Genomic DNA, 20,908 nt, shown 5'->3' on the forward strand with positions numbered 1-20,908 from the left:
AGTTATTATAAATAAAATAATGCGATTCTCTTCTAATAACCTTTCTCTTGCAATGGTACCAGCTTTCTTGAAAAAGCCAAACATGTCACATAGCCTCAGTTTCCAGAGGGTGTTGGGATCCCCAGCATACTCGATCTTCCTCTGCTTAGTTAATTGGCCTACCTATTGCATCAGTGGCAGACTGGGAATTAGAATTGCCAGCTACCTAAAACCGCCCTTTGTTCTTGGCATTTTCCTGACGCACATCATAAAGATTTAGGCATATCTGAAGTTTAAAATCTAAACTAAGATCATCGTGAGCTTTGACACTCAAGACCATTTCACTGAAAATGATACTGTCAATCCAGATACTTTTTAATTCTATTATTTTTTAAAGATTTTATTTATTTAAAAGAGAGAGAGTGAGGGAGAGAGAACACAAGCAGGGAGAAGCAGAGGGAGAGGGAGAAGCAGACTCCCCAGTGAGCAGGGAGCCCGACCGCAGGGATGGGACTCCAGGATCATGACTGGAGCCGAAGGCAGATGCTTAACCGACTGAGCCACCCAGGTGCCCCAATCCAGATACTTAAAAAAAATTTTTTTTTATTAAGTAGTCTCTATGCCCAGTGTGTGGCTTAAACTCAGTACCCTGATGTCAAGAGTAGCACGCTCTACTGACTAAGCCAACCAGGCACCCCAATCCAACATGTTCATAAGGAAAAATGCATTTAAGGCTGAGTTTCTTAGAATGAAGGGTCTGAGGAAACAGAGAAATATAGCTTTCAGCTAGGTAACAAATTGCCACAACTTTTCTTGATTTTTCAGACCTTGATTTTTTCAATGCAAGATTGCACTTAATTAGAATTGATAGGGGTGCCTGGCTGGCTCAGTAGGTTAAATGGCCAGCTCAGGTCTTGATGTCTGAGTTGTGAGATCCAGCCCCACGTCGGGCTCCATGCCAGCAATGGAATCTGCTTAAGATTCTTTCTCTCCCTCGGGGCACCTGGGTGGCTCAGTCGTTGGGCGTCTGCCTTCGGCTTGGGGCATGATCCCGGCGTTCTGGGATCGAGCCCCGCATCAGGCTCCTCTGCTGAGAGCCTGCTTCTTCCTCTCCCACTCCCCCTCCTTGTGCTCCCTCTCTCGCTGGCTGTCTCTCTCTGTCAAATAAATAAATAAAATCTTAAAAAAAAAAAAAAAAAGATTCTTTCTCTCTCTCTCCCTTGGCCTCTTCCCTCTCTCTCCCTCTCTAAAACAGAAGAAAACGAAACAGAACTGATACATCACCAGGAGCATGAGATTCAACAACTGTCCATCCTCATGAGAATATCATATCTAGTTTTGAGGTCCTCATTCTAAGGGATATTTGAGAAAGGAATCACCAAGATCTAAGGGAAAGACTTCAAAGCCCTACAAGCTACCATTTAAAAGAGGTGGTTGTTGGGCTGGGCATATGGTAGGTGTTTAATATTTGCTGAATAGTGGAGGTAATAAGAAATTGACAAGAAGCTGTGTGGTTTTCAGGGGCAAGGGAATCACTTAAGCTAGTGCCTCTATTTTTTTATTTCTGAGGAGAAATGACTGCTCCCTCATGAAAAGAAAGGCTTAATATGGAGAAACAGAGTTTGGTTTAAGCTAAGAAAAATACTATTAAAATAATAATCAGATATTAGCAAGTTGCAGAGAAGACTCGTGGAAACTGTATCCCTAGAGATGTCTGAAAATAAGACAGTGAGAGTCTAGGAATACTACAGGTATAACAGAGCTTCCAAAAACCAGAAGAGACCAGATTAACTTTTTAGCGCTTCACCAGCTCTAGAAGGAAATCAAGTAGATTTTATGCTTTTATAAAATGAATCGATGGTTTCCCTAAAATAAAGCATATGTAACTGTAGCTTTGAGCTTGCTACCCACTGCTAGATGAAAGTTGCATAGAATATAAAATCAGGCAATAACAATCGAGCTCCGTTTGTGTGCCTGTGTCGACACACTGATTTGGCCAGTGTCAAGAGACCAAATATCCAATGGAATGGATCACAGCAGAGATAATGTGATAATTCTGTCTTACATTTCTTCTTGTCACTTCTGGCAAAATCCAAGCCACAGGAACCACCATATTGTATTGATTCCTTCTGATGGTGACCCAGAATCTCACTACTTCTTCAGTGTGATCACTCTGTATTTGGTACTATTTGGTGTTGGGTCAATTCCATTCAACCTTTTAACATCTGGAATTTGTCAGGCACTCTACTAGTCACAAGAATGCCAAAAGCACCTCTCAATATGCTGCGAACTGCCCTCTGGATTCTGCGAAGAAACAGGTCTGCCCTCATTTCTCCTACTTCCTCCTGGGAAATACCTTTGAAATGTGTAAAAGCTATGGTCACAGTTCCCTTCACGTGGAAGTCCAAGTGTGGCTGATGAAGAACCAAAGCGGCACTGAAGTCTCCAACGGCAAGTCCTTGCTGACATTCTCAACAGACTCACCATGAGAATATCAGCCCCACTAAATATGAAAACCTTTACTGCCCGCTCAGATTTTTAGAAGGAAGATAATCTGTTGTAACCATGTCCTATGTCATGCCTCTCCCTTGGGGAAAAAGCACTCATTCTTGTAGTATGCATGTCCCTTCAAAAACAAATCATTCTTCAATTGCACATTTTTAAAGTGTTGTGAGGAACACCTGGGTGGCTCAGTCAGTTAAGCGTCTGCCTTGGGTTCAGATCATGATCCTGGGGTCCTGGGATCGAGTTCCGCTTGGGCTCCCTGCTCAGCGGGGAGTCTGCCTTTCCCTCTGCCTCCCCATGCATGGGCTCATGCTCTCTCTCTCAAATAAACAAATAAAATCTTAAAAACACACACACACACAAAGTGTTGTGAAAAACAAAAATAGGAAGGGGGAGGTGTTCCTTTGCTGTTTTATATTTAACTATACTCAGAGAAAAACTGTCTTAATAAAATCTTACATCTTTCTTGTGCTATATTCAGTAACTTTAGAGACAAGACAAACCTGCACTTTTTGAAACGTAGGGGATTAGAAGAAATATAACCTAGCGTGGGACAGAGAAAAACACTAAGAACATAGATATGCTGACCCCGTGATTCTTTTAACCAAGCTTAGAAGATGGAAATCCTGTGTTTTTTTAAATCACTACCATTGATTTTTGCTACAAACAGAGCAAATAAACCTCCACTTCCAATTTTAGGCCAGTTAGTACAATAGCATTTCTTCCAAGGCCAAGTTTACGTGAATTCCAAAAAGGTGAAACAGTGATCGCAAGCAGAGCCATTTCTCAGAAGCAGGAAGTGCATGTTGGAAACTGGCCTCTTACCTTCGAAGAAATGCTGCAGGGCCTCATTTTCCCCTAACACATCCATCCTGGGGTCCTAGTAATATTTCCTCCCGGAACAAGTGTTCTCAGAGCTCGGGAAGCTAGTGCTGTCCTCTCGACTTGAAGCTTATGAATGCCCTTGAAAAATCTTCATTTTCTTTTTATTGGAGCGAAGCCTATATTCTGCCAACAAATTGTGTCCAGAAAGATGGTTAGGTTCTCAAAATGATTATAAAGCCAGGATATGTGACCATGCAGAAAAAAAAAAATTCATGAAGAGGGAAGTGGTAACAAATCCATCTGTCTTCCTGTAGGGAACTGTTTCTACTCTGCTTTTCGTCTTTGTTTTAAGGACCTTTGTCCTTGGTGACACATGTAATTACATAAATGGGCAATAAATACATAGTCTTATCTCTTATTTGTCCTTTTACACCAATATATTTATATCTCCCCCTCTATCAACCAGATCAATTTAGCCATCACCAGGCAAATATACAGAGTTTGTGTGTGTTTTTTACTTAGAGAAAGGGGGCATATCAATATAACCATTTTTATAGATACTTTGAATAGCAGATAATTTAAACGGGCTTGTGCTAATGAAAAGTGAGGATTTGTAAAGTATTTCCAAATTTAATTACAGTGGAAACTTAAATTCCTTTGATACACACCTATCTCCTCCAGGTTTTATTTTCTTTGAAAATAGAAAGTATGAGAAGCCCCTCTAATGAGCAACAAAACTGTATTTGATTCAGTAACTCTTACAACTGAGTATATATGGTTCACTATTAGCTGGTTTCGCTCTTCAATATAAAAGTTTTGCTTTCCTGCTCAACTATTAATTTACTTAATAATCGTCTAAGAATACAATTAGGAAATTAAATTGTCTCTTTTAGTCCCTTCCTTTTCTCTTTTCCCCCAACTTTTTATCTTGAAAGTTTTTAATCTATAGAAAAGCTGCAAGGATAGTACCATGAAATAAATACCCACTTACTCTTCATCCAGATTTACTAATTACAAATATTTCCCCACTTTTGCTTTTTCTCTCTTGCTGTATACATTCTTGGCTGAGCTGTTTGAAAATAAGTTGCTGACATCTTGACATTTCACCCAGATATAATTCTGTATATGTCTCCTAACAAATAAGGACATTCTCCCTCATAATCACAGTATTATTATATCTAAGAAATGTAATATAAATTTAATACTAATATTTCATTAGTATTAACCCCACTGTCCCCAAAATCTCTTTTACGACTTTTTGTTTTCTAATCAAAAATCTAATGAATGTTCGTGCATTGCCTTTGGTTATGTCTTTTAGAGATATAGAACACTCTTGTCATTTTTAGTTCTTTGGCTTTTTATGACATTGACACTTTTTTAACAATCCAGGCCCATTGTCTTATAGAATATCCCACATTCTGGATTTGTCTGATTGCTTCATTATTGTTAGAATTAGCATAGGTGATGTGGTATGCTTCCTAATAAGTATTTTTTTTAATTTTTTTTATTATATTATGTTAGTCACCATACAGTACATCCCTGGTTTCTGATGTAAAGTTCGATGATTCATTAGTTTCCCTAATAAGTATTCTAAAACCTCACACATATAAACTGTTCCTCGAAAACAAGCAAGGTAATTCTATATTGGAAAAAAAGAGAGAGAGAGAGAGAGGCTTAAAATCTTACTTTGAAGGTCGCCTTGGGCTCCAGACCTTGAAGGACAAGTCATCAAGTTGCTTAAAGAAATAAATTTTCTAATTTTTTTTTTTTCCAGTTCAACTTGGGTTAAGCTCTCTGCTGGGTGCAGGAAGGAAAAAGATGAGTAAATAATGGTCTTGCCCTCCCCAGGTTTAAATGCAGGGCATGCGAAAAACGCAAGTAACTTTAACTCAAGGCAGACTCTGATAAGGCTGGGAGAAAACATCTCAAGAGAACAGAGGAAGTAAAGATTTATTTAATCTAGGGGGTGTCATTGAGAGCTGAAACTGGAAGAGACTCAAACAACAAGTACGTGTATGCAGGAATGGCTGTGGCAGTGTGTGCTTCATGGAGAGAAAAGGTGGCAAATAGTCCGAAGAAGGATTTGGGCTGCATCTGATCCCATGCATATTTATACTCTCTGTTGATGACTGCTATTTAGGTAGTGGTCATGCACGATGTAATTAAATCTAACTGGAAAGAGAGCTGTGTTGGAATGTGCTGGTTAGGGCGGTAACTAAAGTTAGACCAGTCATAAAGCCTGAAGATGGTATAGAATCCAAAATTGGCTACTGATTGGATGTACAGAGCAAGGAAGAGGTCAAGTGGTATTTTTAAGTATATGCCTTTAGGTGCAATATGAATTAAGATGCTGAAAACATGTAGCCCAGGGCTCAATCTAGACTCCAAGAGAAGTTCCCAGCCACGTTTTCTGGAGGCCGTTGGAAGTTAAGTCATCACGCTGTATTCGCTGCCAAATGATGATAGAGGATCCTATCCAACAGTTCACCCAGACACCTCACGTTCTCAGCAGCAGAGTAATGAGAGAGTGGAAACATAATAGGGAAAGAAATTAGACTGCAGGTAATGGGCTGAGAAGCAAAGGTTAGAGTAGGGTCCCAAGCTCCAACACTTACCAGGCCAGGCAGATAAGTGAGTTCAATGGGTCAACATAAGCAAAAACCAACCATGTAAGCATATTGATAACTGACAAGTGCCCCTTTACTCTTGATGTCAGGAAGACAGGGGTGGTGGGGCATAGAGCAAACAGAGGCTATAGGCCCTGCTAAAGGGTGGAGTTACCCAGCAGGTATAATCACTTAACTTCCTCCAAGAATGTGAATTCAGTGTTGTCAAAGAGGCCAATTTTAAAAGTGAAGCTAGAAATGCAGATTTTAATTTTAAATCTCGTTTTTAAATGATGCAACTAATTTGTTCAGAAACAACTCAAAGGTAAAAATAAACCAAAACATTGTCAAGGACAAATACCACATAAGTGAAAATGGGATTCAGCCCACAGGACTGCAGTTTGCAGCCTCCGGGTGAGAGGCTAACCTGTAACAACCAACATGGTTTGAGGAAGGTAAAGAGAATCTAGAAGAAAGTTGTTGGAAGGCCTGGAAAATATAGCTGTGTTAATTAATGAGTCCAGAACACACAGCTGAAGGCACAATCCAGCTGGTGACAATGGGGGTTTAAGGTTTCTCCCTCTCAGAGAATAACAAATAACCACCCATACTTCCCTGATCATGGTCTTTGTCTCTAGTCCTAATTCTATTGGGCACCCCCATTTTGCAGAGATCTGGTGGAGATCCATTTCTTGAGCAGTGATCTAAGGTAGCCATGGTTTAGATGTTTGGGTACTGATGTTTCCTAGAGAACTCCAACAATAAATAGGTAAAGGCTGAGCTGCTCTGGTTACACCTGGTGCTGTGGTTCAAGTTGGGAATGTAATGACGGGGATTTCGTCTCTCTCAATTCTGTCCCTGAGATCTACAGCTCCAGAATTCTCGTACTCATACCACAGTCCCACCTCTTGCCGTTAGATTATAGGTGGATTTGTACTTCCTAGAGAGCTGCTGTTAGGGGTTCTACTCTTCTCTATATTTCAGCAGCTTTGCACATTTGTGGTATTGAAATGGTTTTATTTTAGTTTTTAAAAGATGCTGGCTTGGACTGAGTGGTAGTGGTGGACGTGGAGGGAAGTGGAGAGACCCAAAGTATGTTTTGCAGAGTTGATGTGACTTGCTGATGGATTGGATTGGAGGTGGTGGTGACAGAAACCAAGAACAAGCCCTAGACTGTTGCGTAAGCAACTGAGCTAATGTTGGGTTTGAGACGCCCATTAGAAATCCAAGCGCAGGGGCTGACAGGCAAATGGATACCAGAGCCCGAAGTTATGGAAGGGATGTCAGAGTTGGACATGTAGAGTTATATGCAAATGGTGCTTGGTTTTCAAAGCCAGGGGCCCAGATGAGATGATATAAAGAATATTTAGATAAAGAGAAGGGGGCCCAGGGCAAAACTCTAGGGATTCCAGTATTTAAAAGCTAAGAAAGAGCCAGCTAGAGTTGTGACCAAAGCTGTCACAGAAAACCTCAAATTCCCCACCGTGGCTTACTAAGACCTACATTGTCTGATCCATGCCTCCCTCTCCAGCTTTCTCTTACCAAACTCCCTGGCACCAACTATACACTCAGTCTTTCTGCCGTTTTTCAAGTTCATTTCTTCCTTAGGGGCCGTATGCCAGCTTTGAGTTCTCTTGCTGCTTGCCTCCCTTCACAAGCCTGGGTCTGGTCAGAGCCCAACCTGAAAATGTGGCCTTTCCTGACCACCCAGTCTGAAGGACTTATCCATTCCCCTTCTAGCCCATTACCCCATCTTAAGTATCTTTAGAGCACTTATCTTTTAGTATTTCTTTTTGTCCATTTCTCAGGGAACTGCGAGCTCCACAAGACTGACCTCACCTGTCTTGCTCACTGCTCTATCTTTGGCACCGACAGCAGCACCTGGCACACACAAGACCCAAAAATGTGTGAATGAGGAGGAGGAATTCTGTCTAGAAGTTCTGCACAAAAATTAACAGACACTGCTGGGCCCTTATGTGTCTATATAAAGACAAGAAACTTAGTTGTCTGTTGAGATGGTAATTGTACTGCATTCCATGAAAAAAATAAAGAACTATTTTTCTAGCACAGAAGTTAGACACAAATATAAATTCATACTGCTTTGACCTGTCTTAAACATTTTGTCAAAATTACTGAGGGAAAAACACAACAAAGAAAACCTTTAAAAACAAAGTTTCTGAGTTAAGAGCAGACCCATATAAGACTCTGGCTGCATGAAACAAAAACACACAGCATTCACATGGTCGTGCTGCTAAGTGGATAGGTGGGTGGTTGCCACTTCAGGTCTGAGACCCAATGCTCAGAAACCAAACCTTTGCTAGGGCGCCTGGGTGGCTCAGTCGTTAAGCATCTGCCTTCGGCTCAGGGCGTGATCCCGGGGTTCTGGGATCAAGCCCCACATCGCACTCCCTGCTCCACCAGAAGCCTGCTTCTTCCTCTCCCACTCCCCCTGCTTGTGTTGCCCCTCTCGCTGGCTCTCTGTCAAATAAATAAATAAAATCTTAAAAAAAAAAAAAGAAACCAAACCTTTGTTCTTCCAGTGTAAATGCTGAGCTAAACGTTGTGGATTGTTCTAGAGCTGGGAGAGACAAGAGAGAGTACTTGATTTAGCCTTCGTTGAGGAGGTCAGAGAGGAGTGGTGACCTGCCTAACCAATCAGTGTTGGGAACCACCCCTGGAGGATGCAGTTCTCCTGAGCAACTCCTGATCCAACTTCTCTCCATCAGGCCAGGCTCTCTCCTCAACTCTGAACCTATTTATAGAAATTCATCAAAGAGTCTTTTCTTCTTTTTTAGACTTGGTAGTCTATGCAATTAAATTCTGTCCAGAAATACTCTCCTGAGCCAAGGTTAATCAGCACACTAATGATTCCATCTCCTTTGCCTCGCCATTTCTACTAGCTCCTCTGTAGTCAGTCTTCTTTGCAGGCTGTTTCCCTGTCATGGTTACATAGGGCCCAGTGCCATACTTCTCCATCTCCAAAGTATCCCTAAAGCTCCTATTTGGTCCCAGGGCTAAACTACTCCCAAATGTATCACCTAGCCTGACCTTATTGTTGAAGTTGAACCTGTATATCAATACCTACTTAACATCTCCATTTTGATGCTTAATGTGCATCTCAAACTCAACGTGGCAAACACTGAGTTCTTGTATCTCTTCCACACTTACATAATTTGAACCTATCCCAGATCTCCCCATCTCAATAAATGCAGTAATAGCTCAAGCCAAAAGCCTAGGATTCAGACCTGACTTCTCTCCTTCTCTCTCTCCCAAATCCAATTCATCAGCAGGTTCTGTTCTGCTCTTTGGTTGTGAATGCAGGAGCATTGGACTAATCATAACCCTTGGTTCATAACACACCACCAATGGTCTGCGCACAATCGTCCTCATTCATATACGCACTCTTCATGACAAGTGAACCCATCATCCAACCCAGGGACTAGAACATCCACAATGACTTATACATATGCTCCTCCCAGTTCTCTCCCTTTTCCTTCCTCCTCCATACCAGAGGTAACCCTAACCTGAACTGTGGGTTTATCACTATTTGGATTTTTAAAAAATAGTTTTGTTATATCTATACACACACACACACAACTGTTCAGTTTTAGTTTTTGAACTTTATGAGAAAAGTATCATACGGTCTTCTGAGCATTTTGCTTTTCCACTCAGTCTATGTTCTATTCAGCTGCTGTGCTGCATGTAGCTGCTGTTCGTTCACTTTGCCCACCACGTGATAGTCCCCTATGTGAGCGCATAACGCTTTACCCTCCTGTTAGATGGACATGTGGATCTTTTCCAAAACATTCTTAAAGATGTATTTTGCGGCACTTCGTGCAAGTATTTCTCTTGAGTATATGCCTACAAGCTGAGCTGGTGGGCTGTGGGGAATGTCCAACTTTTCAAATGAATGTTTTCTCACAGTAGATATACCAATTGACCCTTCCATGAACAATTTATGAGTAATCCTATTGAAATTCTCTGACTTCATTGGGCTTAATTTTTGCTAGTTGAATTTAAACCTGTCACTGTGGTCTTGATTTGTTCCCCTGTTAATAAATGAAGACCCATTTAATAGTTTATTAGCCTGCATGCACTTCCAACTCTGTGGAGGACCTGCTCCAGCCATTTCCCGTTTTTTGTTTTTTTTTTGATTTGTAGAATTTCTGTATATATTCTTGATACTAATCTATTATTGGTTATGAGTTTTGCAAATATCTTCTCATAGCTTGTAGTTTGGCTTTAACATGCCTTTTGATGGACAGAAGTTCTAAATTAACAATTTATAACATAGCGCAACTTTCATGGTTATCTTTTATGGTTTCTTTTGCTTTCAGTTTAAGAAGTTCTTAGAAGCAGATCAGGAAGGTATCCACCTATATTTTCAAAATATATTTCACCTATAATTTCAACTGTATTTTCTACATCAGAAGTTCTACAGTTTCAGGACATTTAAACAAGAGTTTTTGTGTGTGTATGGTGTAAGGAAAAGATACAATTTCATATGTTCCTTTGTCTTTGTCAGCTCCATTTAATGATTAATCCAATCATTGACCTACCTGTCATCTCTGTCAACATGAGATTTACAAATACGTGTGGATCTACTTTGGAGCTCTCTCTCCATTGGCCATTTTCTCTATTTCTGCACTGTGTCCCTCCTTCTTAAATACTTCAGCTTCATGAAAAGTCCTTCTGGCAGGATGAACGCTTCTTCCTTTCTTGTTCTTCAGAAGTGCTTCAGTCATTCTTCATCCTTGACTCCGCCACATAAATTTGATCAATTTGCCAATTCCAGCAGATTTGGGGATTTGGTTTGGAGATGCACTAAATCTACACATTCATTTAAAAAAAAATAATGTCCTACTCATGAACATAGATCACTCTAGTCCTCTTCAATATTTCCTTTAGTAAAGTTTTATAACTTCCTCTCCATAGATCTGACACATCTTTGGTTAGATTCATTACAAGGTACTTCAGAATTCTTTTTGCAATTGTTTGGTGTCTTTCTAAAAATCTTATTTTTTAACTGTGGCTGTATGTAAGTACAATTCACAAATATATATTGATCCTGTATTTAGCCACCTTACTAAACTCTCCAATTATGTCTAATAATTTGATGGAAGACTTTATTTTCTATGTAGACAATCATACCATAAGGAGTTTTATTTTTTCCTTCCCAATCACTGTATCTTTATTTTCCTCATCTTGCTGCACTAACATTTATTTACAATATAATTTTTATTTAATACAAATGAGTACAGTAATCATCTTTGTTCCACTGTTGACTTTAAAGAAAATGTTTCTAACATTTCCCACCTTAGGATGGTGTTTACTGTAAGATTTTTTAAGCTATCCTTTATCAAGATGAAAAGATTACTAAACGTTTTTCTACAGCTATTGATCAGATGGTTTTTCACTTTTATTCTGTAAATGTGAATTAGATTTATAAACATACCATTTAAAAATATTTTTAAGTAATCTCTACACCCATTGTGGGGCTCAAACTCATGACCCTGAGATCAAGAATTGCATGCTCTACTGACTGGACCAGTCAGATGTCCCTCTAATATACCATTTTTGCATTCCTGGGATAAATGCCACTTGGTCAGTGTGTTACATTGTCTGTTTTTGCATATCTACCAATGACAAAATGGACCTGTAATCTTTCTTTCTTATACTGACTGTCCCAATCTGGTTTTACTATCAAAGTTATATTGGTTTTTGATGTATGAAACATAGTAATTCTATTCCTCAGAAGAATACATATAATTCGTTCTTTAAAGTTTGTTAAAGTCATTTTTTTTTTAAAGATTTTATTTATTTGACAGAGAGACAGCCAGTGAGAGAGGGAACACAAGCAGGGGGAGTGGGAGAGGAAGAAGCAGGCTCATAGCGGAGGAGCCCAATGTGGGGCTCAATCCCAGAACACCGGGATCACGCCCTGAGCCGAAGGCAGATGCTTAATGACTGCGCCACCCAGGCGCCCCAAAGTTTGTTAAAGTCATTTATGCCTAGAGTTTTGTGACAAGATTTTTAACTACTCCTCTCCTTGAATAGTAATAGTACTGCTCAGGCTTCTGATTTCTTTTTAATCAAAATACATTTTCTAGGAATTTTGCCATTTTGTCTAAATTTTCAAACATATTGGGATGTTGTTCATAATATTCATGTTTAATATCTGCAGTATCTATACTGACATACCCTTTTTCACTCCTGGTATGGTTATTTGTGTATTTTCTCTTTTTCTCCGTGACAGAAATTTGTGTCCATTGTGTTCATCTTTTCAGTCAACACACGACTTTGTTGATCCTCTATTGCATCCGTTTTCTATTTCTGTTCTTATCTCCTTCCTTTACTTTTATCTTGTCCTGTAACTTAAATGAACACTTAGCTCATTTTAAAAACATGTAAACATTTAAAGCTGTAACACCCAGTGCTTTCACCCAATTATGCAACTGATAAATTACTGATCACTACATCTGAAACCAATGATGTACTATATATTGGCTAATTGAATTTAAATTAAAAAAATATTTAAAGCTACAAAATTTCCTTTGCAATACTTTCTTTTTTTAATTGAAACACAAGTGACATTAGTTTCAGGTGTACAGCATAGTAATTGGACAATTCCATATATTATGTAATGCTCACCACAGTATAGTCACTGTCACCAAAGTTATAATATTGACTATATTCTCTATGCTGTAACTGGAACTTTGTACCTCTTAATCCCCCTCACCTATTTTGTCTGATGCCCACTCCCTTCCTCTCTAGCAACCACCAGTTTATTCTCTGTATATGAGTTTGTTTCTGTTCGTTTTTTAGATTCCACATTTAAGTGAAATTATATGGTATTTGTCTTTCTCACACTTATTTCACCCTGCATATTTATAATATCCACTAGGCTCCATCCATGTTGTTGCAAATGGCAAGATTTCATTCTTTTTGATGGCTAATATTCCATTGTGTGTGCGTGCACACACGTGCACACATCACATCCTCTTTATCCATTCATCTATTGATGGGACACTAGGGCTGCTTCCGTAATTTGGCTATTGTAAATAATGCTGCAATAAACATAGAGGTATTAGGGTGCATATATCTTTTTGAAGCAGCGTTTTCATTTATTTTGGGTAAATACCCAGTAGTGAAATTATTCTGTTATTTTTCATAGCAGCTGCACCAATTTATATCCCCACCAAGAGCACATGAGGGTTCCCCTTCTCTACATCCTTGTCAACACTGTATCTTGTCTTTTTGATACTAGCCATTCTGACTGGTGTAAAGTACCATTTCATTGTGGTTTTGCTTTGTATTTCCCTGATGATTAGTGACATTGAGCATCTTCTCATGTGTCTGTTGAGCATCTATATGTCGTCTTTGGAAAAATGTCTATTCAGGACCTCTGCCCATTTTTAATGAGATTAGTTTTTTAATGTTGAGTTGTAGGAGTTCCTTATGTATTTCACATTTGGTATTATTAGTCAGCCCTAGTATTTTTATATTTCAATTATTATTGTTATTATTATTAATTTTCTTACTAAGTCTTCTTGGTGAACTCAATTTTAGCATTAGATAGCACCCATCTCTATCCCTAATAATGCTTATGTTTTAATGCCTGTTTTGTCAGATAGTAGTAAAACTACACTAGCTTTCTTTTGGTATTTTCCTTTTTCCAGGCTTTTATTTCAACCCTTCCACGTCCTTATGCTTGGTGTATAAATATATGACTTCCATATCACACTATTCATTTCTCTACTTGACCTTTTTTTCTTTGGTCCTTCACATTTAATTGGTATCTCTCTCTTCCATCTAACAAGCAAGACTGGAACTTTAATTACCCTCACAATCTCTGGTCTCCTCCCACTGCCACTGTTAATTAAAGAATTCTAATTCTAGATTGTTATATAATTTTCTTTAGCCTTACCTTTATTCTTTTAAAGTCATCCACAAACTCCATAAGTATCTCTTTTTTCCCCCATATCTCTTGCAGCATCTCTCGGATTTGTTTCTCTTCATACTTACTTTCTCCAAAAGTGTTTTAAATTTGCATTTTTGGGTGGAAAATTTTCTGAAGTTTTGAAAGTCTGAGAACATATTTATTATGCCTTCACATTTGAATAACTATTTATCAGGACATAAAATTCTAGTTTCAAAGTTCTTTTCATGTTCAATTTCAGATTCCTGAGCTGGGCATGGTAGTGATGGTTTCTACCACACCATACCATTCTCAAATATCCTTTTCTCTGAAGATTCCCACCCATCCTGGTGACTGAATCTTCTACAGGTAAGGTTGACCAATCTCTGAAGACAGGATTGAAAACAATGCCATCTTCAGAAAACTAGGTCTCTCATACACTGTTGCTGTAAAAATAAATTTGTTCAACTTCTGTAGAGAGCAATTTGGCAAAGCAGATCAAATATTTTAAAATACACATATACCTTGACCCAACAATTTTACTTCTAGGCAAGTCTACACGAAGGAGACAACCCAACAATGTGCAAAGAAGTACGCATAAGAATATTCGTCACAGCATTATGATATGAAAAAAAATTTTAAAGCTAATTTCCAAACCAATTATATTAACATCCTATAGTCAAAACCATGTAGTGATTAAACACATGTAGAAAAAATATTTAAGTTAAAGAAGAAAGTCTACTTTTTTTTCACAAATATGCATATGTAGGTAGAAAATATCTGAAAGCTGAAAGGCTCTTCTTCAGAAATACTAACAGTAGCATTCTCTAGATGGAGAGATTGATTTCTTCTTTTTGTCTTCTTTAAATAAAATCCTTCTTTGAAGTCCAATCTACAAAACAGACAAAAATAGAGCCATTCTTGTGGGGGGACAGAGCCGATCCTGTCTGCTTAGCCTTCTTCCTTGCCCCTCACAGGCTGCTGTGCAGTTTGAAAACTACGTTTTCAATACGTTCTGCTTACCCTACATGCCATGTCAGAGCTAGAAGAGAAAGCAAAAACATATTCAATCTAACGTTGATGTATTTCTTTATTTAGCTTTTTTTTTTGCAACTATAAATTACAATCACTAGTACACCTGTAATTCTTCACAGTGTGTTCAACTAAAGAGTAAGCAAACACAGCATAGGTCAATTTAAAAGAAATCACAGTACTTCTCAGTGTAATCTGCAAAAGAGGGAAAAAGTCTTGGGCCCACTCCTTGGAAATAAATATCAAGTAACCATAAAAATATTCAGCCATCTTCCAGGTATTCAGGGAGGTTCACGCATGGTCCCAGGCAGAGCATCAGAGTTCCTCTTTGAAATATCCCAGCTTTGCCAAGGACATCTCTTTTCTCAACTGCATAACTTCCCAAAACATCTGATCAACTATACAAATAAAAAAGGAGACATGTAAATCATAAAATATCATCTTAATTATTTTTTAGCTGTATCACTGAAAATTTAACATTAACTGAAATGCCAACTGGGCATTTCCTAATGATGTACCTAATGCCTCGCCATTTTACTGCTAATTCACACAAATTTTTTCATGTATTTGTGAGCATCCCAGTTTTATCAATAAATGAGCAATATTCACCAGTTTTGCCACAAGTGTTTGTCAGATACGTCAATGACCACTATAGCCCAACAGAAGGTAGATGCTTCAGTGCCCTGAGTAAATGGCAATCGTGTTGCTGTTGTAAGTAATTACATTCGATCCTCAATTATTCTAACTTAGTGATCATCTTGCTCTAGTTTGCTACGTCTTGGCCATTCCACGGTTTATTAACACAGAGTAAAACAGGAAAAAAAGGAAAACAAAAGACAGTCCAGAGAACTTAGTAACATTCTTTTTGAGAAATAACAGAGAAAGGTTTTGTATATGGCTCAAATTAGAAATAAAAATAAATGTAGAGACTGATCTGTAAATTTCAATTATCTCTACTTTGGCAAGCCCCCTCTGTAAATGGAAAAAAGTTGGCTTTATATTTCTGATAAAAAGTCTTCCTCTGACATATCATCAGAATAGAGACTGATTTCGATCAGCGGTTTTCCACCAGCGGAGATTTTGTCCTCAAGGGTACATCTGAGAAAATGTCTGGATCCGTTTTTCATTACTAGCATCTACTGAGTAAAGCTTAGCAATGGTGCTAAACACCCTACAACGTACGAGACAGCACACGCACCCCCCACGACAAAGACTCATCCAGCTCAAAATGTTAATAGAACCAAGCTTGAGAAACCCTGCTTTAGATTTAGCTGCCCTAAATCCTTTCGGGCACAAGGCACAGATAGTACACATATTTTAAAATTAGTAATATTTATTTGCTACAAACCCACACATTATATGATATGTACCAAGTACTGTGAAGTGGAAGAGTGACAGAAACCAGAGAAGAGGCCACTTTTATCACCATCACCCCCACTACTAGTCATGACAATTTCTCCCTATTTTCATAAAGGAAATTATCTTTCACCTTCCCTACAAAAACTTACTTTAACAAGGAGAAAAAACACACTTGACAACTTAACATAAATCATCTGTTCTGTGGCTTAAATCCTATTATCCACCAACAGGTATTCAAAAATATTTCAATTTTATTGAAGTCATAAAAACTATTATACACTTTAAAGACTACTTTATGCTACTCAGCCTTTTGAAATTCAACATTAATGAGAGGTTTCACCCTCACTCTTTTAGGCATTAAAATCTAATTATATGGGGTTCTAAATAAATATGACTCTTCTCAACACACCAGAGCTTTGAAATGCTAAATTAAGTTTTTATCAGCACGACTAACCTTCCCACAGAATTAAGATTCACTGGTTTACATGACTGCAAGAGCAAGCTTCTAGTTTTTAATATAAAAATATTTTCAGTTCCCCAAAAAATATGAATAGGAAATTTCCTACAACTTCAAATACAAAATGCGTACGGACTTATCCCTGGCTTACTATCTGCTGTTTGTTTTAAAACAATCACATGTACCCAAGAAACACTGCTTTGGAGTTGTTGGGCCTTACTGATGTTTAAGACATTTGGCTACAGAATCATCAGTAATCATGAGAGACTGTATTAAAAATATGAAAACACTTGCATGAGGTTGGCTTTCTTGGATATATCATCTATATGTTTCGGCTGATTCAGAATACAGTAATCTTTATTCCATTCAGAACTATCCTCATGACTGCTTTATTAATTCACACGTGAAAGTACAAAATACAGAAAAAATTAATTGTTAGATCCCCATGGCTTTCACCAATTAAAATGAATCTGATCATGTCTAGAGCTTACTCATTTTTATTTCTCAGGAGTAATTTCAAAAGCTTTTTACTCCCCTCACTTTTACCATCTGGTTTATCAATATACCCCTTAAGAGTTATAACTGATTCTGCTTAAAACGTGTATCAGAGTAAAATGAGGCGGTTTTAAGGGTTAAATACGTTTTAAAAGACATTAGTTCCCAAATTCTCCACACATTAGAACTATGAGAGATTCAATATGAATGTACCAATAATAAAGTTTGAGCATTACTACTATGTTCTATACTTTTTGCTGAAAGTTTATGTACGTATTTTGCAACCAATTAAGAACACTCACCATCCTGCTGTTTCACGAGCCCCTGCTGAATATATCGAATGTATGTAAAAAAGTTACATACAGAGGTGATCTAGGCCGAAAGGGAAAAAAAAGTCATAAACAGTCAAATGTCTCATATCAAAGTGAGCTTTATTAAAATTCATGGCTCAGTTACTTACCCTGTATCTGCAAAAAGGAGAAATATAGTAATAGTTGCTTGAGTCCCCTAATTTAATTCTGTGTTTACAGGACTTACTCTGGCCAGTCAGAGCACATTTTCTGTAAAACAATGACAAAATTTTAGTTTTTTAAAATTGAAAGCATTTTGCTCCTAACTTCTGTAGAAGTTTCATATTCACTAAGACAACAAATATTTGAGACTTAGTACGTACCCGGCACTATTCTAGATGCACGCAGGCCTGAGAAATACAAAGAAGCCACCTTACAAAATACTGACTCTCAATAACTCTATAAGGGGTGCACTATACTCAGACATCCCATCCTTTCCATTTGCAAACTACTACAGACTCTCAGATTTGGTATGACAGCTTTCTGGCTGGAATGAGACGGTACGTCTCTAAGGGGCAGAGACCGTATCTTATTCTTCTTTAAATGCCAGGCACCAAGCAGGTGCTGGGTACACACCAGACATTCAGTGACTGTTGGTTAAGTGATGAGCCACCTCTCACTCCACTGCTCAATCCAGTGATGCTGGCTTGTCTATCAGGGCAGACTCTGAAGCAGCCCACCTGTTACCCTCCTAAGCTAGGACCATGGCTGAACACAACTACCACTCCCTATCAAGGCAAAATGAGTATAGCTGTAATGAAGATAAAGTGGTCGACAGCATTTTAAATAACATAAACTATATAACGAAGAAAAATGTTACATGAACATTAAATTTCAGCTATACTTATGAGAAATATGATACAAACGTGCCTCCATATTAAGAAAACAAATGGAGAATGTGTATTTAAAATAGGGTCATTTTGGGGGCGCTGGGATGGCTCAGTCGGTTAATCGTCTGACTCTTGGTTTCAGCTCAGGTCACAATCCCAGGGTTGTGAGATCAAGCCCCATTGTCGGGCTCCATGCTCAGTGTGCAGTCTGCTTGAGATTCTCTCCTCCTCTTTTTCTCCCTCTCCCCACTCACACGCTCTCTCATTCTCTAAAATAAATAAAATCTTTAAAAAAACTTTCATAAATAGGATAATTTTGGAGGTGGCCATTCCAACCACAGAAGAATTCTCATATTTTTGAAGAAAGCTTGCCTCATTGTTCCTTTCTTAGAAAATTCCTTTAATGATCTATAACAATATTTTTAAAACACTAACTACTAGCTTAGGAAGGATAGAAGATCAAGAAATTTAAAAATGGGACAAGTACTGGAGGTCCTTGGAACTTCCAAAAGTATAATTTACACAAGAAGGAAAAGTAAGCATTTAACTATAAAAATCGATGTATACACTACTCTTCTGGAAACAGACATATAACTGTTTGTCTAGTATTTTGTCTTAATTTTGAAAGGGCTTTGCTAATGTGGTTTTAAGCATCAACTTCTGAAATAATGAAAGTGTTTCTTACCTCATTTCTAAAGCCATCTTTGAACTGTCACAGCCAACACATTCTTATTTGAGCTAAGGTTCAACGTCGAGTCTTCTGACCTCCAAGGCCAGTGTTTTGTTAACATGCTACACTTCCTCAACACCTCTTGGCAGCTCTAGTCCCCAGATTTTAAGCCCTTCCCTACCATTTTCACTTGGGGATGTCAACATGTCTAAATCTAGACCTGCCGTCTTCTTCCCCAAACCAGAGCCCTTCCCACTAACTTCGAAATATCACCCCATTCTTCTAGTCGGCCATCTTTAACTCCTTTCCTTTTACTATCCCCACCTGAATCTCTTCCTCTCCAAAGTTCTCTTCAAATTTGTCACATCTTTCCCTCCATACACTCGGCATCCTCTGAACACATGGTTTCTTGTTTCCAGACCTTCACTCATATGTACTCTTCTTTACCCAAATTCCATTCCTGCTTCAAAAACCCAGATCAAATCTCCCTCCCTCTGAGAACACCCCTGATCACCAGCCACGAGATGGGTCTTGGCTTCCTCAAAGTTCCCACAGCATGAGCCATTTACATCTTCACCACCTAGAGCCTTGGCCAGGGCTGAACTTCACATTTCAGAGAAGAAAATATCTTCCTGAAGCTTCTCCACACAACATGCACTCCAAACACCTTGGCATCTAACCCCATTCCTACAAGCACGATATTCCTAAACTACATAAACTGTTTCCTAAACCTGATCTATATAATTATTTTACTAAAATATAAATTCACTTTAACTGACATCCTCATTTGTCATCATGTGATATTTGCACATGTACGTGTTATATATAATGCAAGTAGAAATTTAAAATTCTATAATAAAAACTGCTATATGCTATATTTAAAATAAGGTATACACAACCTTAAAGCACAAAAACTGCTATCATTGATGATCAGGATAAAATACTTGGGAGCTTGTGGAAAGAGAAGAATTTAGAAATGTAAATCCCTTCCCCAAGACTTAGAGGCCGCTGTGCTACAGTCATGGCACAGAGGGAGTGTGGTGGACGTCTGGCTCACAGAGCAAACACGTGACCAGGCACTCCCCACAAACAGCTACCTGAACACTGACACTGTGTGATCAGGAAGAATGACACGACTCTACAACAGGCTTTCACAGACCTGTCAGTTCATCTCTTCCCTTCTGCCTTCACAGTGACCCAGACAGGAGTCAACTACTGCTTTCTAGGAGCTTTCTCAGACCTTCCGGTCCCCTACACAGATCTAGTTCTTAACCACCAACTAAGCACCTTCCTCCAAATCTTTCCAAGTCACTTCACAAACTGCTTTGCCAAAGGTTCTAGGAACCACTGGTTTCAGTCTTTCCTCCTCCTAGGACTGGGGAGTAAAAGGCCTGCCCTGCCATGAAATGTGGGAGTCTTACCTCTGAAGGTTTACAACTACCAAGTATCTGTCATGTATGAAAGACAGAACCGGTTATTAACCAAAGTGACAATCCTTTATATGATAGTATGAAAGGGAGGATTACAGAAGTCTTTCTGGCACCCTGTTTTCATGCTTGATAAGACCTGGTCTAATTCACTATCTTCCCAACCGATTTTTAATGGCAACTCTCAGGAAGAAATATTTTACACCAAAACTTGTATGTATATGTGTAATAGACAAAAATTCTGCTTATGACCCACTAAAAACTGATTTTATGATCAACTAATGAGTCACAACATATGGTCTAAAAAATGTTTCTAATACCTGGTCTAAAATATGTATTTTTTTTAAATTAAAAGGGCTCTCTTTTGATGCTAAATTTGAAATGCTATATCTCACACTGTCTGAGGATTTGTCTTCAGGCTGCACAAACTACTAACAAGATATTTAATCACATTT

The 20,908-nt window shown here is 38.5% G+C and overlaps 2 protein-coding genes across 8 annotated transcripts in view; both read right to left on the bottom strand.

Annotated features, from left to right (window-relative positions):
- The window catches only part of MYRFL (myelin regulatory factor like), a 129,160-nt gene extending 114,389 nt beyond the window's left edge, over window positions 1-14,771 (bottom strand). For 2 of the 4 annotated variants that reach the window (XM_087868928.1, XM_087868929.1), the window contains exon 1: window positions 3,310-14,771. In XM_087868928.1, coding sequence (XP_087725054.1) covers window positions 3,310-3,355 — 46 coding nt within the window. In that variant the 5' untranslated portion in view covers window positions 3,356-14,771. The remainder of the gene's footprint in view (window positions 1-3,309) is intronic. The other 2 variants (XM_087868926.1, XM_087868927.1) reach the window with 2 other exon arrangements.
- A 134-nt stretch (window positions 14,772-14,905) lies between these two features.
- RAB3IP (RAB3A interacting protein) overlaps window positions 14,906-20,908 on the bottom strand; it is a 132,456-nt gene continuing 126,453 nt past the window's right edge. For all 4 annotated transcript variants that reach the window (XM_087868931.1, XM_045789596.2, XM_045789595.2 and 1 more), the window contains 3 exons: window positions 17,637-17,736; window positions 17,479-17,548; window positions 14,906-15,263 (listed from right to left, as the gene is read on the bottom strand). In XM_087868931.1, the coding sequence (XP_087725057.1) occupies window positions 15,181-15,263; window positions 17,479-17,548; window positions 17,637-17,736 (253 nt within the window). In that variant the 3' untranslated portion in view covers window positions 14,906-15,180. The remainder of the gene's footprint in view (window positions 15,264-17,478; window positions 17,549-17,636; window positions 17,737-20,908) is intronic.

Source organism: Ursus americanus, chromosome 17 (assembly GCF_024610735.1).
Source record: "Ursus americanus isolate L20-20 chromosome 17, mUrsAme1.1.p, whole genome shotgun sequence".
NCBI classification, from domain to species: Eukaryota; Metazoa; Chordata; class Mammalia; order Carnivora; family Ursidae; genus Ursus; species Ursus americanus.